Raw genomic sequence first — 27,942 nt, forward strand, 5'->3', positions numbered from 1 at the left:
TATGTAAACAGTGAGAGATCTCTAATGTTGCAGAGAAAGGAATACATCGAAGAAAGGTATAAAACTACTGCCTTTCAAGCTAGCAGTATGTTGAGAGATAGACGACTACTCAAGTTTTCAGTGAATTATAGGAGAATATAAGATAAAATTAGAGGGGTAACAGGGTTATTTTGCTTTTGGAATAGAGTATTTGTGCCCCTAAAGCAGGAGCCCATGGCAAGCTTTTTTTTTTTTAATTGAGATGGAGTCTTACTTTATCATCCTTGGTAGAGTGCTCTAATGTCATAGTTCATAGGAACCTCAAACTCTTGGACTCAATCGATCCTCTTGCCTTGGTTTTTCATTTTTAATAGGGATGAAGTCTAACTCTTGCTCAGATGGTCTTGAACTCATGAGCTTAATTGATCCACCCGCCTTGGCCTGCCAGAGTGCTAGGATTACAGGCACCAGCCACCACACCTGGCCCCATGGCAAGATTATGTCTAGTGTTAATTATGCTCTTCTTTTCATACACATAAATGTACTTACTCATTTTGTACGATAATATTGAGTATTGTGTAGAGAATTAAAATAGGAGGTATACTTGTGACTAAGGAGACTACAGGTTAGGTGGGCTTCTCTGAGATTAACTTTTAAATCTGGATCTGAACACTAAGGAGCCATTTAAATGATAGGGTAGAGCATTTTAAGCAGGAGATAAAGTTTTCAGTCTCTGGAATGTTAAACAAATATAAGAATACTATACCAGTAATCTAATAAAGTCTTTCTGCTTCTTGGATCTGAACAGGGTGAAGAGAGAACAGAAGTCTTTACCCCCCGACTTTGGAAATCTCGTTTAACCTTCAAACTGGCGATGTCAAGGGTTCCAAGTCCTCCACCTCCGGCAGAAATGTCGAGTGGCCCTGTAGCTGAGAGTTGGTGCTACACACAGGTAAGTTCATGTTTTCACCCTGAAGAATTGTGCATCTCAGGAGGATTTGGTGAATGAAAGGAATAGAATTGCTTTTCTACAAACTGCCAGGTAGCAGATAGATACTTCCCAGCCTTCCATTCCTTGGTTTTCCGTGTGGAATCTGAACTCATTAGTTAGACAAGTGTTTTTCATTGGAAGTTGAAAGGGGGAATTTTTGAAATTAAATTCTTACCATTCCCCTTGAAGGAAATGTGTTCTAAGGTTCTTCTATTGGGGAAACCAAGTTTGATATTTGAGAACCCAGGCAGTGGCATCAACATCAACAAATTCATTTTAGGTATGGTTTTGTCGTATGCTTTCTGAACCCTGTCCAAGGTGGGGATCATTTTCTTCCTCTCCGTATTTTTCTCACTTTCCATCCCAGTGTTTCTTAGAATCAAAAAAAAAGTCACAATAGTAGTTGGTCAGTGTGAGATTTCTTAAAACATAGGTGAGGAATCTAAGGTGAGAAAAGCTGAAAATAGTGCTGTCATCCTATTGGGATCATGCAGAGGGAAGGAGGGAAAATGATTATTTGATCTTTAGATTGTTTTATCAGCTTGTCCACTTTCTGTTTAATTCTTGGTTTTTTTGTCAACAGATCAAGGTAGTGAAATTCTCCTACATGTGGACCATCAATAACTTTAGCTTTTGCCGGGAGGAAATGGGTGAAGTCATTAAAAGTTCAACCTTTTCATCAGGAGCCAATGATAAACTGAAATGGTGAGGAAGAAGACATCTAGCTATAAAATTTTTTCCAGAAGTTGCTTATTTTGCTTGGTTTTATGGGACACTGACTAGCATGTAAGTTGCTTGAAGGTAGGAACTTTGTTCTTACTGTATTCCCCAGTTACCTAGCATAGTGCCAGGTACTTAAGAAGTACTCATTAAATATTTGTTGAATTAACTCAATGAGTATATTAAGGATCAGCAAACTCCGGTTATAGGGTAATGTATATGAGTAAAGAGAGCCAGGGTTATAAATGATATCCATAGATGGTATTAGTGGTGACTACATAGCAAATTAGTGAGTGTCCTTTAAAACCAGTGGTGGCTACTCAGCTTAGCTCATCATAGCTATGGGTAAATGATGGCTGACCATTGCCAGATTCTTGGATTTTTCAGGAAAAGTAAGAAATCTAGATTTTAAATTGTTTTTAAACAATAAAGGGGATTTATTTGCCTATGTACCTGGAGTAACCAGGTGTGAGATGGTCTTGAAGACAGTTTGATCCAGCAAGGTCAGTGGTTAGATTTATATCTCTCTACCCCTCTTGTCTACTGTTGGACATCTCAAGTCTAGCTCCCCTGTGCTTGCAGGATGACTAGCAGTATCAGTGGGCATAGCCTTCCTCATGCCACCAAGTGTGAAATTTCTCTGAACTGTGTGGCCGAGAATGTGTTATATGTGCGCTGATTGGTTTATGTCTGCATTCCCTGAACTGTTCCATGTGGTAAGGGGAGCACAATCTGGAATGGGGGTCAATCCTATCTTTGTCTAGAAAGCTTGTCCACTTTCTATTTAATTCCTGGTTTCATCACTTGGTGTCTCATCTTGAGGCAGAGCAGCAGGCAGTTAAAGATACAACAATATACCCACCAAAATACATTTTTGATAGCCCATTGAAGAGTTGTTTCTTCATTCATTTAGTATTTGTTAGGTATGTATTTTATGTATTGTACTACTAGGTTTTGAGAGAAATGTTTATTCTTAAACGCTTTGTATTTAAATCTACATCATTAGCACAGTGTATGGTAATGTACATGGCATATACACTCCTAGAGAGGTACTGGATTGGGCCACCTGTTTGAGAAAGGTGCCATAATACTGGGAAGGCCTAAGGGCACATATGGCCTATATATATATTACATGTAGGAGAAGTGTCTGAACCATATGCAATTCAGCAGTAACATTTACAGCTCACTTGAACCTATTAAATTTGTCTGAATGTTGTTTTGACTCATCAGTAACAGATTGGCATCTCTAACTCTATTTAGAAGTCTAACTTGGAATTCTACCTTGTGTAATGACAGACCTTTGCTGGTGCTTCCTCCATACTACCTTCTTTATTTTAATCTTAGAATATTATTGCCAGATTGATAAAATAACCTGTAAAAGATTATGTATTAGTAGAATATTTCTTTAGAATATTTCTTTTATCCCTAAGGTGATATTAAAGGGCTCTTTTGGACATTTTTTCCCCATGTTGTTTGCCATAATCCCAAGAAAATCAAAGGCTCCTTTTTCCTGAGATTGAGGATTGGAGTAGAGCAAGACAAGGCTGAATTTTAAAATATTTTAGGGAGAAAAAGAGTGAACGATTTGGGAGATAGTGAGGAAGAGGACAAAGGAGTAAGGGATGTGTTGTCAGATTCTAGAATGCCCCTTTATTATTTTTGTTTACTTTTTAAAAAATGACCCAAGTTGCTCTAGAAAAATGGTTCCCAGTCAGTTGGTCCTTCTGCTGAATCATAGTCTTCTAGTATGGCTGAATTTTCCTTTAACCATCTTCCTCTTCATTCTGATGTTCCATTTCCACTCTGTCACTTCATGAGCCTATGAGCCTTTAAACACAGATGCTTTTAACACTCCCCCCCCTCTCTGTTTTGGGCAGGTGTTTGCGAGTAAACCCAAAAGGGCTAGATGAAGAAAGCAAAGATTACCTGTCACTTTACCTGTTACTGGTCAGCTGTCCAAAGAGTGAAGTTCGGGCAAAATTCAAATTCTCCATCCTGAATGCGAAGGGAGAAGAAACCAAAGCTATGGGTAAAGGGTCTCTTTGTTTGACTCTTAACTTTTATGTGCAGCAACTTGATACACTGACAAGTTGTGGATTTGATGTGATATTTGAGTAACCCTAAATATGCCCTTTTTTTCCACTTCAGAGAGTCAACGGGCATATAGGTTTGTGCAAGGCAAAGACTGGGGATTCAAAAAATTCATCCGTAGAGATTTTCTCTTGGATGAGGCCAACGGGCTTCTCCCTGATGACAAGCTTACCCTCTTCTGTGAGGTGAGTTCTTTTCCTCCACTGCAAGACTTAACAATTCCTGGACTTGATGTGTATTGGAAGATTTAGTATATTGTATCAGGGATATAGAGTGAGAACAATCCCCAAGTGGAGTGGTGCTGTACAAAGATTATTTATATGATGGAACTACTTCATGATTTTGAGGTTGATGGGCATCTCAGCTTTTCAATGGCTACTGTTTTTAAAAACAAAGATTGTGGGCGGCGCCTGTGGCTCAAAGGGGTAAGGCGCTGGTCCCATATGCCAGAGGTGGCAGGTTCAAACCCATGCCTGGCCAAAAACCACACACACACACACACACAAAAAATTAATTAAAAACAAAGATTGTGTGCTATCTTGGTATGTGTTAGTTTTAAGTGCTTGGGTCAGGATTCTGGCTTTTTCACTGTGGGTTTTTTCCAGATAGCATTTAGAAGAACTTGGTCACTTCAAGCTGAGGAGAATGGCAGCAACTAAATATGTATGTCTGTACCTTAAACTTTCTAGCTCCTCCATGAATGTGAGGCCCATGCATATTTGACTGTGAATCACTTTCCTTTTCTGCTCTTCAAACTAGATGGTTCTTAGCAGGAGTCAAGTGCCTGTGGTTTGTTTTGCTGGAGTACTTTCGAAATAGATGAGAACCATCTTCTCTAGGGTTAGGACCAGGAAGGCTCTCTTACTCATAGTTAGCTAGGAGTTATAGCTATGCTTACATGGTTAGCTGTAACTCCTAGCTAACTATGAGTAAGAGAGCCTTCCTTACAGTTACTAACGAGCAGTAGTCAGCTAAGAGAATCCTCCCACCAGCGACCTAAGAGTCTTTCCCAGGCTTATAGAAGTAAAGTAAAATTCCCAAACTAAGAATGAGTTGGAAAGTGGTTTCTTTAATGATTATGTACTAATTAGTCATGTCTTGCTGTTAAGAATACATTTGTAAATACTCAGAAGCTAACAGTGTAATAAATGAATAAAATCTCTAGTCAGCTGGGGCATCAGTGTTCCCTGCGTATCATGTGGTCGGGGAACCACTTCTGAGCAGCACCAGTAGATGATAACCACTGTACTCATGGGGAAGGGTGCAGTTGTTCCTCAGCTGCCAACTCACTCTGTCAAATAATAGGCTCACACTGTGAGTTAATGACAGTTTCAAAGGCATATCAGCTATGTGGCAGGGAAGGGAGTCTTTTAGAAATCTTGCCCTTTTGCAGAAAAGGCCTTCTGTATTTTAACAGAATAGTTGCTAATGATTAGAAAACTTTGGAAGCGTGATTTATTAAAATACTACACTGAATATGTAAAATATGGTTTGCATAATTACTTTGCCCTCTCCTTTTTAATTGCTAAGTAAAAGAGGGAAATACTAGAGCGATAGCATCTATATAAATATATAAAATGTGACAATTGTTTTACGTTTGATGAACTTGAAATTTGAGTTCTATGTAATTCCAGCTGGTGACAGATCGTACTTAGTTGCCTGAGTATGAAGAAGTGAGAACTATTAGGTAGTTTTGTATGAAAATAAATGTTATATTAAAACAGACAATAGTTTTAATCTTCACTTATAGAAACTTGTATTTCAGAAAAACTAAAAATGATGGAAAATTCTAGTTTTTGTTAGAAGTGAAAGCCAATCTTAAGACTGTTCTCTGAAGAAAACCTCCTCTAAATATTGCATCTGGCACTTTAGGCAGTGCCATAACCTTTATTGCACCATTTTCACATCCACAGTGGGTGCAGCTTTTTCTCATATGCTTCCCTGTCCCTCCCCAATCCATTCCAGCTGCTCCAGCCCCTGTCTTGACATTCTTGATTTAGAAACCAATTGGCCTGCCCTCACTTGGCAATGTCTTATCCTGTGGTTAAGTCTGAGGCTGAATTCCAGCTCTCTCTCTCCCTTCACTTCCCCATATGAAATTCTCTTAGGAGAAATCCTGTGGTTAAGTTTAGATTTGCCTTGACTTAGAAGGGAAGTGAGATGACACTTTGGAAACGAGGAGATGTTGAACAGGGAAACGTCTGCTGAGTTCTGCTGATGCCATCGGTTTCTTACCATCGAACCAGGTGTGCCATCTGTTCCTGTCACACTTCTTTGTTGGCCACAGGTGCTGAGTGTTGCTTCTCATACTTGGGCTTATGCCTAGTGAGACTCGTTTCTGTTCCAAGGCTCTCTGTGGACTTAGTAGCATTCAGCATTGCAAGACATTTGCGTGGGGGTGTGTATTGGATGTGTGGGTTTTAAAGATGTCTGCAGCTCATCTAAGTTCTTAGCACTTTTTATAGCTAGATCATTTTTTGTGTACCTCTTATCCCTTTGACCTGTTGTTTCCCTTCTATCAATGGAATATATATAGGCAAGTTTAATTCATTTATATTTTATTTTATTTTCTTCTTTTCAGTTTTTGGCTGGGGTTGGTTTTGAACCCACCACCTCTGGCATGTGGGGCAGGTGCCTACTCCTTTGAGCCTACTTATTATTGCTTTAGTTAGTATTTTATTATTTAGAGGCCTTTATGAAGTTGATGTTCAGCTAGAAATCTAGGTTCTAACTACCCCACTGTACTCCATTCCATGCTCATTCCATGAGAAGTGCTCAGGCACTTCTCTCCTATCTTGATGCAAAAAGTACAGTTGTTTCATAGAGTTTTTGATGTCCCAGAGCCCACAAGAAGGAATCGTAAGATGAAACACAGAGAATCACACATTTGTGTTTGGCCTTTATTTCAGTGGTATTACTATTATTGAATGTTTAAATGAAATTAGATTGCATACTCTGAGAATGGTGAATGAGTGGGCTTGTTTGTATAATGTGCCACACTAGACTCACTTTCAGACAAGGTTGGGCATGTTCAGGGTGGCACAGCCATACACACTAAATTCCCTTTCAGTTCTCAGTGATGTTTTATTAGGAAATGTGATTCTTCCAAGTTGATATTGTGTAGTTAACTTATTTGGAAGCATTTCCAAAGCCTTTTCTGAATTGTCCCTTCCTACAATCCTTTTTCTTTTTTTTCTGACACAGAGTCTCAAGCTGTCAGCCTGGGTAGAGTGCCGTGGCATCACAGCTCACAACAACCTCAAACTCTTTGGGCTTAAGCCATTCTCTTGCCTCAGCCTCCCAAGTAGCTGCGACTGCAGGCGCCCACCACAACATCTGGCTATGTTGTTGTTGTTGTTGTTGTCGTCGTCTTTGTTGTTTTTAGCTGGCCCAGGCTAGGTTCGAACCCTCCAGCCTCGGTGTATGTGGCCGGCATGCTAGCCACTGAGCTATGGGCACTGCCCTTTACTACAGTCCTTTGAGCTAGGTTTAGTTCTGTTTTCTTCATTTCGTGTTACAGAGGAGAGAAGCAGTGTTTAGGGAAGTCAGGTAATTTTTCCTGACATTGTGCAGCAAGTTAGCATCAGGGCAATGTCACCTCTCCATTTTCTTTCTTTCTTCTTCTTTTTTTTTTTTTTTTTGTAGAGACAGAGTCTCACTTTATCGCCATTGGTAGAGTGCTGTGGCATCACAGCTCACAGCAAGCTCCAACTCCTTGGCTTAAGCGATTCTCTTGCCTCAGCTTCCTAGGTAGCTGGGACTACAGGTGCCCACCACAACGCCCGGCAATTTTTTGGTTGTAGTTCAGCTGGGGCCAGGTTTGAACCTGCCACCCTCCGTATATGGGGCCGGCGCCTCACTGACTGAGCCACAGGGCCACCCTAGCTCTCCATTTTCTATCTCTAGTCTACTGTTCTACCCTAAGTGGAACTGAGTGCTAATCGCCGAAGCACTGGCTCTCCCAGGTTTTCTTGACACAGAGTATTTACTTTGGTAAAGAAAGAAAGAGGGCGGCGCCTGTGGCTCAGTCAATAAGGCGCCAGCCCCATATACCAAGGGTGGTGGGTTCAAACCCAGCCCCCGCCGAACTGCAATAAAAAAATAGCCAGGCTTTGTGGTGGGCGCCTGTAGTCCTAGCTACTCAGGAGGCTGAGGCAAGAGAATCGCTTAAGCCCAGGAGTTGGAGGTTGCTGTGAGCTGTGTGATGCCGTGGCACTCTACCGAGGGTGATAAAGTGAGACACTGACTCTACAAAAAAAAAAAAAAGAAAGAAAGATATGAGACCTGGGTGCAGTGGCATACACCTGTAGTAACAGCTACTTGGAAGACTGTGGCAGGAGGATTGCTTGCAGCCAGGATTTTGAGGCTACAGTGCACGATGATCATGCCTGTGAATAGCCACCACGCTCAACCCCAGGCAACATGGTGAGATCCTGCTCTAAAAGAAATAAAATAATACGTAAAAAGAGAGACATAAAAGCATGATGAAATTATACTTTCTTTTTTTTTTTTTTTTTGTAGAGACAGAGTCTCACTTTATGGCCCTCGGTAGAGTGCCGTGGCATCACACAGCTCATAGCAACCTCCAGCTCCTGGGCTTAAGCGATTCTCTTGCCTCAGCCTCCCGAGTAGCTGGGACTACAGGTGCCCACCACAGCACCCGGCTATTTTTTTGTTGCAGTTTGGCCGGGGCTGGGTTTGAACCCGCCACCCTCAGCATATGGGGCCGGCGCCCTACTCACTGAGCCACAGGCGCCGCCATGAAATTATACTTTCAATTTTTCTTTAATAATTTGGTTCTCAGAAAAATCTTCATGAAATCTTGCAGCTTCTATCGAGCTGTCTCTTCCAGTATTTATATTAAAAACAAAAGGCTGTTAGCAATAAAGATGTATGTATTCCAACTGGATTATATATGTTTTTGATAGATAGAAGATCCCAGTGCTTCATTGTGACTTTGCAATTAAAGTTGAAATGTGAAAGAGCTCATGAAATATCCATATAGTAGTTAACTCTCTTAAAAACACCCCTTCCGGTGCTGGAGGAGCAATGAACATGGGAGATCCCTATGGTTCAGGAGGCCAGAAATTTCCACCTCTAGGTGGTGGTGGTGGCATAGGTTATGAAGCTAATCCTGGAGTTCCATCAGCTACTGTGAGTGGTTCCATGATGGGAAGCGACATGCGTACTAAGCGCTTTGGGCAGGGAGGTGTGGGGCCTGTGGGTGGACAGGGTCCTAGGGGAATGGGGCCTGGAACTCCAGCAGGATATGGTAGAGGAAGAGAAGAGTATGAAGGCCCAAACAAAAAAACCCAATTTTAGATGTGATACTGAGGCTTCATTCCAGTTTGTTTTCGTCTTTTCTTGTTTAGATACTTATCTTTTAAATTCTTGCATTTCAGTAAGAAAGCTACCTTTTTATGGATGTTAGCAGTTTATGGACCTTATATTTGTAAATGGTCTGTTTGGTCAGGTAAAATTATGTAATGCAGTGTTTGAAACAGAATTTTTTTTCCTTTTTATTTCCTTTTTTTTTTTTTTACTGTATAATGTCCCTCAAGTTATGGCAGTTGTACCTTGTGTCACTGAATTTCCAAAGTGTACTTTTTTTTTTACTATGCTTCAAATAAATGCTTTTTTTTTTTTACTATGCTTCAAATAAATAGAAAAATAGTTATAATATTGATCTTCAAGTTGTAATATTGATCTTCAACTTTGCCATTCATGTTCTATGCATATTAGGCTAGATATTCCACTTTGAAAGCATGAGAATGTCTAGGCCTTTGAATGGCATATGCCATTTCTGCTGGAGGCTAAATACTGCTTTCCACAAATAACTATCCCCCCTTGTTTTAAAAAGAAGAAATGCACATTGAAGTAGTGTAATGGTTTGTTTGGCATTATAGGAAGCAAGCTGGTGCTAAATATTTTTAATGGTTATGTAAGCAAAGCTGAACTGTATATCTTCATTCAGGAATATGTGTTAAGATTATGGAATGGATGTAAGACTTGTGGGGGGCGAAAATGGATTTGGTTAAATGGATATTTTATGGCCCTTTGATCAATCCTTTCCTTGAAAGTATTTGAAAGGTGGGAAGATCATTTTGTTGCATTTCCCCATTTCTTGTTTTGAAAAGAACAAATCCCAAGCCCTACAAATGGCTTGTATTGAACTTTTACATTTGAATTAAAGATTGTTAAACATGAAAAAAAAATAAATAAAACATCCCTTCCCTTCTCAAACATAGAATACCCTTATAGCATGGGAATATGTATTTTTGGCCAAAGTTTAAATAAGTAGATCTATTAATTTTTTCTATTTTTTATTAAAAAGTTATTCGAGTATATTAGTTGCACTACATGAAAATGTCAATATTTGAATTAATATATGATACCATTTTAGGTTATAAAGCCTGATAACGTAGTAAACCTGTACCACCCAATCTAAAAACACCACCAATAACTTGGAACCAACCAGTATGTGCTTCCATCCCTGAGGATGATAAATAGCTATTTTGCATGTTATCATTTCCTTGTTTATTACTTACATGCCTAAATAATGTATGTGTAGGTTTGATTGTTTTTGAGCTTTATAAAAATAGTATTTGACTATATGTAGTCATCTAGGACTTGCTTTTTTCACGTTATATTTCTAAAATTTATATTGTGGATTTTAATTTTTATTTTTAATGCTGTGTGATAGTTTTGTGTGAATGTACAATTTATTCATTCTCTTGTGGATGGATATTTAGGTTGTTGATTAGCTGGTAGAATAGTTCTGCTGCTGTAAATAATTTGTATGCAGTATCTGTTCATTTTTCTCGATTGTTTTAATTATATAGAAGTTAAAAAATGTATTTCCCTGGGTTTTACTTTGACTTTATGTGGAGATGAAATACACAAGAATTGGCACAGTCTTTAGTCTTTCATGAAATTCCTTTTTTTAAGAAAAGGAATTGACTTTAAAAGTGAGACCCTTTTACAACTTGAAATTTAGGGGATTATACAGCCTTCCTGAGAAATTTTCATGCAGTCATTTATAAGATGACATAAATGCCATGGCCACGTCATCTTCACAGCTGCAATTCTGAATGAGTCTCTGTAGTCAACTTTATAGGCATTTAAAAGAGTCTTTAGTTTTTCTCCAAGTGGTCTCATTTTAGCATCATCATTTGCAAAGGAAAACAATTCCTTTCTAAGTTAAAAGTTTGGGCTCTGAAGACTCATTTGTGAATGCCATTTAAAATTTATTTTTAATTAAGCGTATTTAATGTTGGCGAGAGGTGCCAGACTTCCAGAGCTCTGGAGACTCCAGCCATCTATATATCTACAGAACAAGCCTGTTTCAGATACTAAAGGTACATTCTCTTTCCTGCTGTGGTCCTGTCTGTGTCCAGAGAGAAAAATTGCCCCTGTGAGAGGTGTCACAGACTTTGGGCCCCACTTATTATCACTTGTGCATCTAACCAACAGAAGGGCCACTGGTAAGCATTATGTGAAATTCAGTTTAGCACTTCTTGCCAATTCATTTTACCCAGTCTACTAAATTGCCATCAAGTGTTAATGACTTTGGGCTCCTATCAGCCTGGTTTAATTCAAGCTAGGAGCCCAGTGCCAAAAGCATTGCTGGTTCCCTTCATTGTCCATCCCTGGAGATTTCTGCCTTTCTTGATGAAGAAGTTGGGATTTAATTGGTCTCCCCCACCTCCAAATCAATATTTTGGAGCTGTAACTGGCATCTTTTACCTTTGGTGTTATTGTTATATTAAAGAAGTAAAAGTATTTATATGAGAAAATGGCTAACCCCAAATTAGCAATCTTGAAACAAGAGAGAAGCTCTGTGGGATGGTTTGTGCTAGGTCTTGGGTTATTAAAATAATGTTATAATCTGGCTCTGATAAATGTGCTACTAATGCCAAGCACATTCATAATTGATTAATTTGGCTGCTCATTGCTCAAGACCATAACAGCTAGTTTTAAACAAATGAATAGATTTCTTGACCTAATAGTAAATAGCTCACTCCTCACAGAGGGGCTATAGGTCATTAACTTTGCCTCTGGGTTTATAACTGCATTTAAGGGATGACTTGCATCTTGAAGGTTAAAAGAAATCTGGGTCATTAAAGATGTTCCTAAGCTATCTTACCTGACTCGGGAATAGCAAGAGTGAGTAAGGAGCTAACTCTCCAGGCATGTGAGTTCTGTTTTGAATTTAACTTTTCTAACCTAATGTGATATTGGAGTTATCACATTAGGTTTTAACTCTGCAGTTAAAAGAAATCTGGGTCATTAAAGATGTTCCTAGGCTATCTTACCTGACTCAGGAATAGCAAAAGTGAGTGGGGAGCTGGTTCTCCAGGTATATGAGTTCTATTTTGAATTTAACTTTTCTAACCTAACGTGATAATACAAGATAAAGTATTACAGTGATTATTAGGCAGACACCTGATCTGCAGGGTCTTATCTACAGGTTGGTAACTGACATTTATTTATTTTATAATGTTAATATGATTTATAAATCCTTGTATTTGATACCATAACAAATTTATCTAAGTTTTACTGACCTATCTAGAAGTTCAACTTGGTTTTTATCTATTCTAATCAGTTAATCAAGCTGGTTAAATCATGCCCCTGCCAAAATGATAGTGAGAAGTTGGGTTCCTCTGTAAACCTGTTATCATCATGCTGTTCCAAAACTGCAAGTGCTCGTGTGGCCACAGCCAGTTGTCTTACATGTCATTGTCACAAATGACTGAGTAAGGGTATAAAAGTTGTGGGATACCCACTAGTTATTGCTAAGATCTTCCAAGCCCGCTCTCAGTAGTAGTTGGTCAATATAATGTCATGTTTGTTAAACTAACATTTTTTTTTTTTTTTGAGACAGAGTCTCACTATGTCACCCTCAGTAGAGTGCTGTTATGTCATAGCTCACAGCAACCTCAAACTCTTGGGCTTAAGCGATTCTCTTGCCTCAGCCTCCCAACTAACCGGGACTACAGATGCCTGCCACAACACCTGGCTATTTTTTTGTTGCGGTTGTCATTGTTGTTTAGCTGACCCAGGCTGGGTTCAAACCCACCAGCCTGGATGTATGTGGCAGTGCCCTACCCACTGAGCTATGGGCGCCACTCTAAACTACCCTGTTTTCCCGAAAATAAGACATCCTCCGAAAATAAGACCTACTTACAGGAAAGATAAGGCGTCCCCTGAAAATAAGACCTACCATGTCTTTGGGAGCACACCTTAAAATAAGACACTGTCTTATTTTTGGGAAAGTAGGGTAATATTTTTGAGAATGTTAATTTAATTAAATAACTGGTACTGCTTGTGTGTTGCTGGCCAGTTATTTAATAGGCCCCCATATAAGCTGCATTCTATGACCTGACTAAAATAAGTGAAGTGCTTTGAGGCTTAACTTACCATATATTGCCATGTTTAATTGCACACTTTTTTGCCCAAATTTTTGAGGGAAAAATAAGGATGCATATTATACATGGGTGAAACAAATTCTTTATCTATATACATGTTTTTAATTATTAATGCTTATGCATTAAAAGTATAACTCTAGAAAACAACAACAATATCCCTATGCAAAAGAATATACTGGATTATGGCAATCATGCCCCCTCCATGCCACCCCTCTCCCTGGTTGCCCTCTCACCGGACAGGCACCACAGCTTCAAGAGCTTCCAGCCTGCCTGGTGGATCACACAGGGGACTGCCACAATCTTGGAAGCTGGCATGCAGCCAATAGCAATGTGACAGTTAGCATCAGGACCTCAGTGAAAGAAGGGTGGAAGTAGCCACACAGTGGTGCCACCTTCTCTTGCAAGAGGCACAAGGCACAGAGCCTGCTGCTGTGGAGAAGCCAGGACCAAGCCCAAGTGGCAGTGGATAGTGGTCTAGACCCCCTGAGTGCCTGACCTTCCCCAGACTTCCTCCTCAGCCTGTTGTCCCAGGAGCCTCGGAATAGTGCAAACTGGATGAGAGACGAAGCAGCCCAGAAAGGGCAAGGATCTACTGTCAGAAGCCCCAGGCAGGTAGGGTCAGCCCTGGCCCTTCATACTGCCTTCTCAGAAAATAAGCCCATTGGGATTCTCAGCAGAGCAGCCAGCCATGGCCATGTTCCCACCAACAGACATGGGCGGGAATAGGAAATGAGAGGATGTGGGGATGAGGGTGGGCCAGGAGCTGATGGTTGGAAAAGGTCAGGTACTCAGGTCATCTAGACCACTCTGACCTGCCACCTGGATTTGCTCCCAGCTTCTCCGCAGTGGTCACCTCCTTGTGCCTCTTGTGAGAGAAAGAAGACCAATGTATGGCCACTTCTGCTCTCCTTCAAAAATTAAAAGTTTTTTTCCTGAAAGTGTGGACCAAAAACATGGGCATGCTTTAAACATGAGAGTGTATTATACAGGGCAAAATCCAGTGTTAGATTTTTATTTTTAGAGATTTTAAGTGGTAGTAATCTATAGGAGTTCTTTGTTTTTAACTTTTTGCTTAAGGCAGAATAAGATAAATACTTGAGGTTTATTATTTTTTTCTCTGAGTTTTTTCTATTTGGCAGCTTTGCCCAAATTTGTAGTGCAGAGGAAGTGGAGCTTCTTGGAAATTAGAGGAGATTTATAGGGCTCGCTCTTGAGAAGGTGTAGAATAAATATGACTATGACAGATAAGAAGTTACTTGATGCAGGCCAGGTGTAGTGGCTCATCCCTGAAATCTCAGTACCTCAAGAAACTGAGGTAGGAGGATCACTTGAGACCAGGAGTTCAGCCTGGGCAACATAGCAAGACCTCATCTCTAAAAATAAAGAAAAGGCTGCACACAGTTGTTCACACCTGATCCTAGCAATCTGGGAGGCCAAGGAAGATTGCTTGAGCTCAGGCATGTGAGATCAGCCTGAGCAAGAGTCAGACCCATCTCTACTAAAAATGGAAAAATTATCTGGGCTTCATGGCAGGCACCTGTAGTCCCAGCTACCTGGGAGGCTGAGACAAGAGGATCGCTTGAGCCCAAGAGTTTGAGATTGCTGTGAGCTGTGACACCATGGCTCTCTACCTAGGGTGATAGAGTGACACTGTCTCAAAAGAAAAAAAAGAAGTTAGTTGATGCAGAGGATAAAGCCTTGATTTGTGGAGGTGGTTTCCAGAGAAGATGATTAACAGTAGTATCTGAATATACTAAATAGCACTATGAGGTAAAAGTCATTTCTGCACTGCCAGGAAAAAAAAGCCTGGTAACAAAAGCTTTGTTTTTTGTTTCTGTATCTCTCACAGGTGAGTGTGGTACAAGATTCTGTCAACATTTCTGGCCAGAATACTATGAATATGGTGAAGGTTCCTGAGTGCCGGTTGGCAGATGAGTTAGGAGGACTGTGGGAGAATTCTCGGTTCACAGACTGCTGCTTATGTGTTGCTGGACAGGAATTCCAGGCTCACAAAGCTATCTTAGCAGGTTGGTATTTATTCATGGGGAGCTTGCTTTATAGTTTTGTTGAAACAAGGAAAAACAGTGGCTGTATAATCACCTTTTGAATAATTTCAACTTTTTGAATTCAGCTACAAAAAACAAAAAAGCCTGCATCTAAATATATTTTTATATTGGGACATTAGTGTACATAACCAAACAGGCTGCTCTTCATAAAAAATATTATAATATTTCTGTTTTCTTCTCTATAATAGAATTAGGTGTCATTTGAAAGGAATGGACAGTGTACCAAGGTATTGAATGCTTTTTTTTTTTTTTTGTAGTTTTTGGCCGGGGCTGGGTTTGAACCCGCCACCTCTGGCATATGGGGCCCATGTCCTGCTCCTTTGACCCACAGGCACCACCCAGTATTGAATGCTTTTGCCAATAGAGAGCAGATGTCAGAGCACTGTTTGAGAGCAGGTGTCAGCCCCTAGACAAGGGTTTAGAATGTAAGGGAGAGGATTCTGGACTTGGGACTGAATACCATCTAGCTAACTCCCTAGCCTCAGAGAGCTTAGCCTTCTTCTAATGTAAACACACCAAAAGAATAAGACGGTTGCCCCTGACATGAGGGATTAGGTCTTGCTCTAATGGGTTCTTGGTCTTTAAGACAAGAGATCTTTGACATTGAGGACAAACTTTTCTTCAGACTGTAAGATCTAAGAGAAGAGTGCATGAAACTCTAGATAATACACTTGTTAACCAAGAAGACCCTCAGCTCTATCACTCTAAAGTACACACCTATTAAAACTTCAATCTGGGGTGGCACCTGTGGCTCAAGGAGTAGGGCACTGGCCCCATATACCAGTGGTGGCAGGTTCAAACCCAGCCCCGGCCAAAAACTGCAAAAATAAATAAATAAGTAAATAATAAATAAGTAAATAAAACCTCAGTCTGCCACAGTCCAGCCATTTTCCTGTTCCCTCTCTGAATTAGGTGTTACTGTGTAATGCTCAAGGAAGTCATTAACTCTTAGATTAGTGTTGCCTTGCTTAGCTAGGTCCTCAGCACTGCCAGTAAATCTTTCCGCAGATACATAGCTCCTTTTCTTTTTCTCAGCAATAGTGATTTCATATCTTAACCACTCCTCTTTAACCTCCAATTTCTAAAAGATGACCTTGCCTACTTCTTCCAAGAGAAAAATTGATGCCCTTTTATAGGAACTCCCTCACCTCTTGCTCTCCCCTCTAAGCAGAGGCGGTATTTTTCCTCATGGACAAAGCAGACTGTTTTTCCTACATCTGCTCTGTTTTATATTCCATCTTGCCTTCTCAGAAACTTCAGTGTACAGTTAACCTTCTTGCTGTCTGGTATCTTCACCATCCCTCTCTTACTGTCTTCGCCCTTAGTCCGTTCTCTCTTTTCAAGTTAGCACATTTACTCTCTACTTCCTTCCTCCCACTTATCCTTAGATCACCTCCATGCTATAAAAGCCCAGTTTTCCAAAGTTACATTATCTGCTAATTCCTAAATTCGAAGGACTCAAATTCATAAGTTATTTGACTTATCTTTCATGGTTTTCTCCTGGTTCTCTGGCTGCCTCTAATATGTAGCCTTTCCCCCTCTTCTTCACCCATCCCTTTAAACATTGGTGAGCCCTAAAGATCTGCTTCAATTCTGTTTTTACTCTCCTTATTCTTTCTGAGTGATTTTTTTTTATTCCTATGTATCAGCTTCTGTCTATCTACTGATGACTCTCTGAGACCTATCTGCTGCTTTGGACCCTCACCCTTTTTATTAAAAGCACCAGTCTTTTAGCTTTCAATTGCTATGATATATTTGTTTAATACCTTATATATACTTTGTAACCTGAGACAAGAACAATGAGAATTTAATATCCTTTTGATACGGATTAAGAGATTGAGGTTCAGAGGTTCAGTGATTTGTCCAAGATAATGTGGTTGGAAAATGCAGAGCTACAATGGTCCTTTCTGACATATATAGGCCGAGAGTTCCAGTCCTCTGTTAGCTCAAAGCTCTGCTACATATTCTTTCCATTCCTTTACTCTTAGGTAACGGTTGGTAGTCTCAACTCTGACCAAAACCCCTAATTTACTTGACAACATGAAAAAATTTGAGTTCTCAGCCATTTTATTACTTTTCATGGGTGAAATTTTTACTTATTTTTCAGGGTATTCATTGGACTAGAATAACCATGGGTTAGAGACCTGTTCTCAACCTTCTTCATTATTCTCCTAAGGAAAAAAAATTAAATTCTCCCTAATGAGAGAAATTAAATACTAAGAAGATTTTATCAAGTAGGATTGTATTTTGAAGGGCTACAAATCATTAAAAAATGTCTAAGTTTTTTTTCCTCTTTGAGGCAGTATCATCTTCGTTAAGAATGCATAGCTTGGCGGTGCCTATAGCTCAATGGGTAGAGTGCCAACCACATACACGCGAGCTGGCGGTTTCAAACCTGCTCAGGCCACCCAAAACAATGACAACTGCAAGCAAAAAATAGCCAGGTGTTGTGGCGGGCACCTATAGTCCCAGCTACTCGGGAGGCTGAGGCAAGAGAACCACTTAAGCCCAAGAGTTTGAGGTTGCTGTGAGCTGTGACGTCACGGCACACTACTGAGGGCCACATAGTGAGACTGTGTCTCAAAAAAAAAAAAAAGAATGCACAGCTTGGAAAAATAGATAACCTGCCATAAAAAAAAGTATGCACTTCATCTGGTTAGTGGATGCTGTCAGACCCAATTCTTGACCTTCTTATTTTGTGGTCCCCAGAGGTGGAGAAAGCATGGGAGCATTGTTCCATGCAAACCCCCCAGGTATTAGGACACCTTGCTTGAGTATGAAAGACCTTCCATTGGAACCCCAAATCTATATAGAGAATATAATATTGTCATCCAACATAGATTACTTGAGCAATTTCCTTAAAATATGAATGGTTAGAGTAGAGCTAATAAGAAATTATTTTTTTTTTTTTTGTAGAGACAGAGTCTCACTTTATAGCCCTCGGTAGAGTGCCGTGGCCTCACACAACTCACAGCAACCTCCAACTCCTGGGCTTAAGCGATTCTCTTGCCTCAGCCTCCCGAGTAGCTGGGACTACAGAAGCCCGCCACAACGCCCAGCTATTTTTTGGTTGCAGTTTGGCCGGGGCCGGGTTTGAACCCGCCACCCTCGGTATATGGGGCCGGCGCCTTACTGACTGAGCCACGGGCGCCGCCCATAAGAAATTATTTTGAAAGTAATGGTTTATCTTTGTCCTTTATATATTATAATTATTAATATATAAAGAAAGGAATTTTATCATTCTGGTATAATTTGAGGCTAAGGCCCTTTTGTATAACAGTGGGACAGGAGTGAAGATAATCTTTTCATCATAACTGGGAAGAATCAAGAGATTTCAGTGTGATAAACTTAACTTGTTTTTCTTTCACTTTTATAGCTCGTTCTCCAGTTTTTAGTGCCATGTTTGAACATGAAATGGAGGAGAGCAAAAAGGTACGTAACAGGGTATAGATATGGTCTTTTTAGCCAGGTGAATAGAGTCAGATGATTTCAGTGTGGCTGCAGATTTAGTTTCCTAATTATTTTTCTTATTACGTCATTATCGTAGAGAACAAATCCCTGAACAGACACCTCTGAGAACAGAGAAAGGTGGTCTGAAAGTGTTCTAGGTAAAGCAGGCTTAATTTAAGGCCTAGGCAGACCATCCAAACTGAGGTGAGGATATTTTTAACAGGAAGACATGTTTCAACACAGAAAATACAAGAAAGGAAAACAAAGATGAAACATATGATGGGAGAAAAGGCTATTATAATTAAATAAGGCAAAGAGAAAATTTTTATTCATGTTAGGTTTTAAATGTTACAAACTTCTCTCTACACCAGAGCTTAAAATTATGAAAATAGTTTAGGAATTCTGTTCTGTTGGAAGGCTTCTCATTTTTAGTTTTTCTGGCATAGAATCGAGTTGAAATCAATGATGTGGAGCCTGAAGTTTTTAAGGAAATGATGTGCTTCATTTACACGGGGAAGGCTCCAAACCTCGACAAAATGGCTGATGATTTGCTGGCAGCTGCTGACAAGGTGAGATAAGAATATAAAAATAGGGTGGTGCCTGTGGCTCAGTGAGTAGGGTGCTGGGCCCATATACTGAGGGTGATGAGTTCAAACCCAACCCCAGCCAAACTGCAACAATAAAAAAAATTTAAAAAATAATAATAATAATCGCAAGACTAGGAGTTATTTGGGACCTCTTGAGTTTTAGTCTTGGTTAACACATATTGTTCTGGGCAGCGCCTGTAACTCAGTGGGTAGGGTGCTGGTTCCATATACCGAGGGTGGCGGGTTTGAACCTGGCACTGGCCAAACTGCAACAAAAGAGCCGGGCGTTCTGGCGGGTGCCTATAGTCCCAGCTATTCAGGAGGCTGAGGCAAGAGAACCGCCTAAGCCCAGGAGTTGGAGGTTGCTGTAAGCTGTGATGCCACAGCACTCTACCGAGTGTGATAAAGTGAGATTCTGTCTCTTAAAAAAAAACACACACATATTATTCCAACACAATTGTTAATAGCAGCACCCTTTTTATTCCCCAAAGTGTCCTGTTTTGAGTAGTAAACTGTATGGTTACCTAACTATGAAAAAGGATGAATTTGATATTTACCTGTCTCTTTTCCCCATCTCAAATTTAACCCTGGTAATAGTAAAAATTCAGATGATACTGATGTTTGTATTGTGCTTTACAATTTACAAAATGTCTTTTGAGTGTATTAACTTAAATTTTGTCATTAAGAGAATCCAGTCAGCCCTCTATAATAACCACATGGATTTAACCAACCTTGGACAAAAATACTTGAGAAAAAAGAAAATAAAAAACAGTACAACAGGGCAGCACCTGTGGCTCAAAGGAGTAGGGCGCCAGCCCATATGCTGGAGGTGGTGGGTTCAAACCCAGCCCCAGCCAAAAACAGCCAAAAATAAAATAAACAAAGTACAACATGGCTTGGCGCCTGTAGCTCAGTGCTTAGGGCATTGGCCACGTGGCTTCGAATCCGGCCCTGGCCTGCTAAACAACAATGACAATTGCAATAAAAAAAATAGCCGGGTGTTGTGGCAGGCGCCTGTAGTCCCAGCTACTTGGAAGGATGAGGCAAGAGAATTGCTTAAGCCCAAGAGTGGGAGGTTGCTATGAGCTGTGACGCCATAGCACTCTACTGAGGGTGACATAGAGAGACTCTGTCTCAAAAAAAAATAAAAATAAAAAAAGTACTGCAATAAAAAGTAATATGAATAAAACCCAACATAGTGTAATACCTATTTACATTGTATTAGGTATTATAGATAATCTACGGATGATTTAAAGTATATAGATTATATGCAAATACACCATTTTATATAAGGGCCTGATACATCCGCATCCATGTATTTGGTATTTGTGGGAGCCCTGAAACCAATCCCTTGAGGATATTGAAGGATATAATCTTTTACCTAGTGTCTTGGTTAGCATCTTCAACTTTTACGCAAATGGTTATTGAAATACACAGTGCTTCTTCAAAATTATAAGACGATTAATAGCTTTTTGGATGCTATTGCAATAAATGTATACTTTATAAGACATTTCTATTTGAGAGATGTTAAAGTGTGAAAATAAAAATACAGAACTTAGAATCAAAGAAAGACAGTGATTACCTAAAACAACAGGTCAGTAATTCCCCAAATTAGGTGAAATATCATCAGATACTAGGTTGGGGGGAAAGCTTTTTGAGCCACCAAAAATAAACAAGTCAAATAGCTGCTGTTTTACTGCAGTATTTCTCACTGTACAATGTTAATACGCACTGTGAGTTTTCTGAAGGGGAATGACAGTATCTCTCCAATTTGGTTAACCCTGGAATCCTTTTTCTCAAGGATCATCTGGAAGATCAGTGGTCCCCAAAACACATAAACACATTCTGGGAAACTAACTTCCATTGTGTAGGTGCATCAGAGGGAGCTTGGTGCCCTGCCCTCCCAGGCCTTGGGGTCTGTGGGGGTGGATGAAAGGATTGGTATTTACCTTGGGGAAGCTTTTCTTGTGCTGCTAGTGGGGGGGGGGGAGTTGTCAGTTAGTGTGAGGGTGTTAAAAGGGCTTAAACCAGCGTTTTTCTTTTTTTTTGTAGAGACAGAGTCTCACTGTACCGCCCTTGGGTAGAGTGCAGTGGCGTCACACGGCTCACAGCAACCTCTAACTCTTGGGCTTACGCGATTCTCTTGCCTCAGCCTCCCGAGCAGCTGGGACTACAGGCGCCCGCCACAACGCCTGGCTATTTTTTTGTTGCAGTTTGGCCAGGGCTGGGTTTGAACCCGCCACCCTCGGCATATGGGGCCGGCGCCCTACTCACTGAGCCACAGGCGCCGCCCTAAACCAGCGTTTTTCAATCTGTGAGTTGAACCCCTTTGGAGGTCGAATGACCCTTTCACAGGGATCACCTAAATAAATCCTGCATATTTACATTACAATTAATAACAGTAGCAAAATTACAGTTATAAAGTAGCAACAAAAATAATTTTGTGGTTGGGAGTCACCACCATAAAAGCCCAAAAGGGTGGGCATGAGGAACTATATTAAAGGGTCATGGCATTAGGAAGGTTGAGAACCACCAGCTTAAACCCTTAACAGCAATAGATCCTGTGAGAAAGAAAAGTTCTCTACTGGAAGCATCCCTCTTCAAGCCATAATGCGGCAACATCCATCTGAGGGAAAAATGGACTCTCGCTTTGAAGCACCAAAGCCTTTGCAGGGGATATTCCTGGGGATAGTCCCCTACCGACTTTTGTGACTGAGGAGAGTGCCTATGTTCATAGTAGAGGTTTTATCTTTATTGATGGCTTTTTGGAGTATTTGTAGAGTATGGGGCATGTAAATCCAGTTCGTGCTACTGTTGAAGATTGGAATGTTATCACCTTTCAAGGCCTTATTAATACATTTGAGCAATGTGAAAATTTCTTACTCTTCCAGTCTGCCTCAGTTCTGAGCAAGGTAAACTTGGCTTTTAACGGAGCAAGGTAAACTTCTGATATTCACTGCAAACTCTGGGAAAGTAGAAGGATTAAATGGAGAATCAGTGGTCCCCAAGCCTAATGTCTGGTTTTAGAGTCTGCCTGATCTCCCCTCTGATTTTCAATGAAGTGGTTACTTATGTTTATACACACCAGGTATTTATCACCCTCATCTCCTAGATCCCAGAAGGATAAGTAATAGTTTGGCAAGGCCCACCTTTTAAGAAATACTCAGAGTTGTACATTCATAGAGCTAAGGTTAAACTTCTGTGTCCTTGGGTTTTCATCTTGCTTCTCAGCCATAGAACCTACTGCTAACCTACTATAAGTGCCCAGGGCACTGGGTGATCAGCCTGAATGGTCATTCCAAGGATGGAATTTTCAGAACAATGTGTTAAGTTTGTAAAAGATAAAGGTGTTTATGGGCAGCGCCTGTGGCTCAGTTGAGTAGGGCCCTGGCCCCATATACCGAGGGTGGTGGGTTCAAACCCAGCCTCTGCCAAACTGCAACAAAATATAGCCGGACGTTGTGGCGGGCGCCTGTAGTCCAGCTCCTCGGGAGGCTGAGGCAGGAGAATCCCGGAAGCCCAAGAGCTGGAGGTTGCTGTGAGTCCTGTGACGTCATAGCACTCTACCGAGGGCAATAAAGTGAGACTGTCTCTACTCAAAAAAAAAAAAAAAAAAGAAAAGATAAAGGTGTTTAATCACAGCGGAGCTTTAAATTTATGAATGAGAAGTAACTAAAAGATGCATTTTCAAATTCCATTCTGAATTTCCCATTAGACAGTATTTGCTCCAAGCCTGTTTGAAAACATTTTTACCTTTACACCTCTTTGTGAGTTTTTAGGAAAACAGAATAAGATATCTTTCTTGGGCAGGATCTAAACACCTAGAACTTACCCAGGAGGCTAAAATAGCTTCTTCTGAGCTTTTCTATTCTCCTGGGGACATGTGTAATTAGACCAAAAACAAAACAAAACAAGTTGGTCAGGCCTGGGCGACACAATTTCAATCTCTCGGGTAAAGTACTGCCATTAGGCAGGTTTTTCAGAAACATAATTAAGAAAAAAAACTTTGTCCCCAAGGGACAAGAATGGCTACTTCTGTCTAATTATGCAGTAGAAATCAGAGTTATTCACAGTAAAAGTCCTTTTAAAAGAATGTATTGAGCAAGGATAAGAGGAATCGTCTGGGCAGCAGTAGTATAGAGACTGACATTTCCTCAACCTTCTCCAGCTTTTTAGAACAAAAACAGCAACTTCACTTCTTGTTTGTCTGTTGTCATTGCTGTTTTTCATTGAAACTGTTTTCTAGTTACTCAAGAGGTAAAAAATTAAAGCTGCACCAAAACCAATAAAACTCTCTTTTTGCTGCAGATCACAGTGCCCGCAGATATGCCTCCTCACGCAGAATTCATAACAATGAAATTGTCCTAGTTTGATCGCCATGATTCAGCCTGAAGGGGCCTTATGTCATTGAGTTCTGGAGCCCTCAAGATGAGGCCTATAGGGAGACTGTGCATAGCCTGAAAGCAAACCGTTCTCCTGTGAACTGATTAATGACATTTTATTTTGTGCCTCCTTTTATTTCCTTCCTCCTTATCCCTGAAGTTCCTTAGTAAGTTCATAATCTCATGTTAGAGCAAGTAATGGAATTGTTGCAAAACCAATCAGCTATATCAGATGTGCCCAGTATTAACCTAGGCCTTCTCTATTTCAAGAACATTTATGCCCTTTACTTGGAAAATAGAAGTTTTTAAACTGAAATTGGATTCAGAGTCTCTGCTGCTTTGTCCTTTTACCCCCAGAATCTTAACCTCAACCCTAATAAAATAAGACTCCATTTATCCTTTTCTATTTAAACAGAGACCATTGGTTGACCCTCATTCAGGACAAACTGGTGGCGGAGATGTTCCTGAAAGTCACCACAGGGTCCTTTTCACAGCCTTATGGGCCATTTGAGATATCCTGCTGGGCTAGTGACAATGCTTAAGTAGAAAGGACTCTGCTTCACCATAGTCTGGCTCTAAATAAAAGGGTTGCAGAATTTTTTTTATTTATTTATTTTGAGACAGAGTCTCACTATGTCATCCTCAGTAGAGTGCCGTGGTGTCATATTCACAGCAACCTCCAACTCTTGGACTTAAGCAATTCTCTTGCCTCAGCCTCCCAAGTATCTGGGACTACAGGCATCCACCACAACACCTGGCTATTTTGTTGTTGTAGTTGTCATTGTTGTTTGGCAGGCCTGGGCTGGATTCAAACCTGCCAGCCCCTGTGTATGTGGCTGATGCCCTAGCCACTGAGCCACAGGTGCTGAGCTGGGGTTGCAGCAATTTTAAATGTAATGTCATATTGACTTGAAGCACACTTAATGCCTCACTCATTGTAAGGGTAGGTGGTGATGGTTTAAGAAAGACTTTAATCACAGTCAGAAAGTAAGAGTGAACTTTAAGATGTAGGTCTGCTCCTTAATAGTGCCTCCTTTTATTTCCTTTTTTTCTATTTTTATTCTATTTTTTTCTATTTCCTTTTATTTCCATTTTGGCTGTTCCCAAGGTTATTTTAGCTGTCTTCACTTCACGTTCAAACACCTAACCTTCAGAGCATGGTCATGTTTAATAATTGCAGTAGTAGCTTTTCATGATCTGTGCAATTCTCGATATCCAGTTATATGATGATACAGCTAAAGAAAACAGCTTCCGTAGTGGTCAGCCTAGAGCTATTGCTGCTCTGACTACAGCAGTGCTTGTGTTTTACAGTATGCCCTGGAGCGTTTGAAGGTCATGTGTGAGGATGCCCTCTGCAGTAACCTGTCTGTGGAGAATGCCGCAGAGATCCTCATCCTGGCTGACCTCCACAGTGCAGATCAGCTGAAAACTCAGGCAGTGGATTTCATCAACTAGTGAGTTGGCATCTTCAAAGTTCTTCTTTCAGAATAGTTGGATAGCTAAAGAAATAAGAAAGACTTTGAATTAGTGAGTAAAACAGAGAAAGTAGCTTCATTAATCTTTGGATAATAAGTATTTAGTTTTCATCTTTTCCTTTAGCTGACAGTATGGAAAATGGTTTTGCTTTCATGGGTTGAATGAGGAAAGTATTTTACTTCCTTATAGTAACTTGCTGGCCTGAAAAAAAGCTGTGTACTTTTGGTATCATCTTTACTTCACATTCAGTAACTTAATAAAAGACATACAGATTCCAAGGAGAAGTTACGTTTTTTTTTTTTTGAGTTAATAAAATGTATCTTATGTTCAATTGTGGAATGGGGAAAAGAGAAGGAATAATCAGTAGTTGGGGTTGTTAGGTACCATTTTGAAAAAGAAACATTCCACTAGGTCTGTTCCTTCATCTTAAATGACAAATGACCTGGCCATAATACTTTCTGAAATAATGTGAAGGGACCAAGAGATGAGTTGTGACTACAACCCCATTGTCTCAGTGGGGCATGTTCTTCTCCCTTGCCTAATGGAAAACAAAAGTTGGGAAAAAAAAACAAAGAAAAGCCCTCACAACAGCAGTTCTGGGGTAAGATAGGAGTAAGACATTCCAGGTAGCTAAGTGAATGATACTCAACACAGAATGCCCAAGGACGGGAAATGTTTTCTAGGTCTAGTTGTGAGATTGTTCCTAAGGAATTAGCAATTGAGGCAGAAGTGGGAGAGAAGAGACCAATAAATGTAAGTTCTGTTGAGTGTTCACTATGTGCTGGACACTTGTTTGGTACTTTTTAAATGTTGAGTCATGGATGAAATGTAGTTATTATCCTCTCTTTTTTGATCATCAAATAGGCCCCAGGCCATGATCAGTCTGTGGTTAGAAGACTGGTAAATAGCAAAGCCAGGTGGAAGCTCAGAGCTCTCCAACTGAGGGAACCCTTGCTCCCCACCTCTTTACTAACCTTGCCAGTGAACATAACATTGACAATGGTGAGAAGAGCCTGAGGAACATTCCATTTTTTTGTCTTTGAAGGTATAGTGGCTCAAAGAATGTAGTGGTTTTCGGATTTACAACAGTCACAACTCTGTCACCAATCTGTACACTGTCTAACAAGCAAATTCTCATGCATATTAAAGGTTCTGTTTGAGTGAACCTGAAAAACTGACAAACTAGGCTAGCTGGGTAGATATTTAGTACATCTATTGCTCACTCTCTTTGGTAACCCATGTCTCCACATTTCTTCTAGTCATGCTTCAGATGTCTTGGAGACCTCCGGGTGGAAGTCAATGGTGGTGTCACATCCCCACTTGGTGGCTGAGGCATACCGCTCTCTGGCTTCAGCACAGTGCCCTTTTCTTGGACCCCCACGCAAACGCCTGAAACAATCCTAAGATCCTGCCTGTTGTAAGACTCCGTTTATTTTCCAGAAGCAGCAGCCACTGCTGCTACCACTGACCACCAGGTAGACAGAGCAATCTGTGGAGCTTTTACTCTGTTGCAAGGGAAAAAGACTGCATTGTGGCCCCAGACTTTTAAAACAGCACTAAATAACTTGGGGAAAACGGGTGGGGGGAGGGAAGGACCCAGGACTCCCGGGGCTATTCAACCTAATGAAAATCCTGTTGCTGCGTCACTGTGTTCCCTTTGGCCTGGCTGAGTTTGGTACTGTGGGGATTCAGTTTAGGCGCAGGCCCTGAGGACATCCCAGCAGTGGTACTTCAGAGAAACCTGTCTGCATCTGACTGAGCAGAACAAATCGTCAGGTGCCTGGAGCAAAAAGAAAAAAAAAAGAAAGGACATTGAGTTTTAAGAGAAAGGAAAAGGAAAAAAGAAAGAATTTTTGCAGAATTTCTCAAAAATCAGTTTGTGGATTCCAGTGGTATTTATGTTGAAAAGAAACAAATTTTAGTCCTTCCAGCTGTGCTAAAACTTGGATATTTGTGAAAACTTCTCACCACCATGCAAGTATCAGAAGAGCGCTCTTGTTGTGTTAGCACTTACTGTTTGTAAGAACAGAATACATCCTTTTATCCTTTTATGAAAAATGACAAGTGAAGGCAAAAGGGGAAGGAGGTTATTTGATCTGGAAGATGAGTGTTTTGATGTGATGGCTTTTGCAAAAATCTTTATTGGTGTTGAAAACTGGAAAAAATAATTCATCCAGAATTCATACTGTCTTGACAAGAACTATGGTTCTCTGTTTTTAGATATTGCAGAAAATGTTTTTTGGCATTTTTCTCTGATTTTATTTCTCCCTCCCTCTCTCCTCTCTTTTTCTAAAAAACAAAAAACAAAAACAGAACAAGAAAAGAAGAGAAAAGGAAATTTTATTATTAATGCTGTGCAAAAAAAAAAAAAAAAAATCCCGGTCCAGATTGCTCAGATGTTTGTACCTGACATGCCGCCTGCATAGGAGCCAGTTCTGTTTCTTCTGATTAGCCTCTCTTCCTACAGGGGAGAACTTCCAAATGTTAATTTTTTCTTTTTAAAAATATAAATAATGACTATTTTGTACTGTGTGGTATCTGTGGTTTTTTGTTTCATTCACCTGGCTTAAGGGGTTTTGAAGTTCTGGTTTGATTCTTCAGCTTACAGAGATTATGTTTGAAATATCCAGTAAGTAGGGATTTGAGTCTCCATAACCTTGAGCTTCTGTTGTAAGCTATTGGCACCTGCCAGTTGATGTCCTTCTTGAGTCTTTCACAATCCACGTCCTGATGAGGGATCAGGCCCCTCCCTCTGCCCATGCAAGTAATGTA

At 40.4% G+C, this 27,942-nt stretch overlaps 1 protein-coding gene across 2 annotated transcripts in view; it reads left to right on the top strand.

Annotated features, from left to right (window-relative positions):
- The window catches only part of SPOP (speckle type BTB/POZ protein), an 88,851-nt gene extending 61,154 nt beyond the window's left edge, over window positions 1-27,697 (top strand). The window contains exons 2-10 of one of the 2 annotated variants that reach the window (XM_053569222.1): window positions 788-931; window positions 1,554-1,675; window positions 3,568-3,719; window positions 3,839-3,966; window positions 15,059-15,236; window positions 18,652-18,707; window positions 19,172-19,294; window positions 25,006-25,148; window positions 26,430-27,697. In XM_053569222.1, the coding sequence (XP_053425197.1) occupies window positions 854-931; window positions 1,554-1,675; window positions 3,568-3,719; window positions 3,839-3,966; window positions 15,059-15,236; window positions 18,652-18,707; window positions 19,172-19,294; window positions 25,006-25,148; window positions 26,430-26,574 (1,125 nt within the window). In that variant the 5' untranslated portion in view covers window positions 788-853 and the 3' untranslated portion in view covers window positions 26,575-27,697. Of the gene's footprint in view, window positions 1-786; window positions 932-1,553; window positions 1,676-3,567; window positions 3,720-3,838; window positions 3,967-15,058; window positions 15,237-18,651; window positions 18,708-19,171; window positions 19,295-25,005; window positions 25,149-26,429 lie in introns of both variants that reach the window. The other variant, XM_053569224.1, reaches the window with a different exon arrangement.
- Window positions 27,698-27,942: the final 245 nt, after the last annotated feature.

This window comes from Nycticebus coucang, chromosome 18 (assembly GCF_027406575.1).
Source record: "Nycticebus coucang isolate mNycCou1 chromosome 18, mNycCou1.pri, whole genome shotgun sequence".
Taxonomy (NCBI): Eukaryota; Metazoa; Chordata; class Mammalia; order Primates; family Lorisidae; genus Nycticebus; species Nycticebus coucang.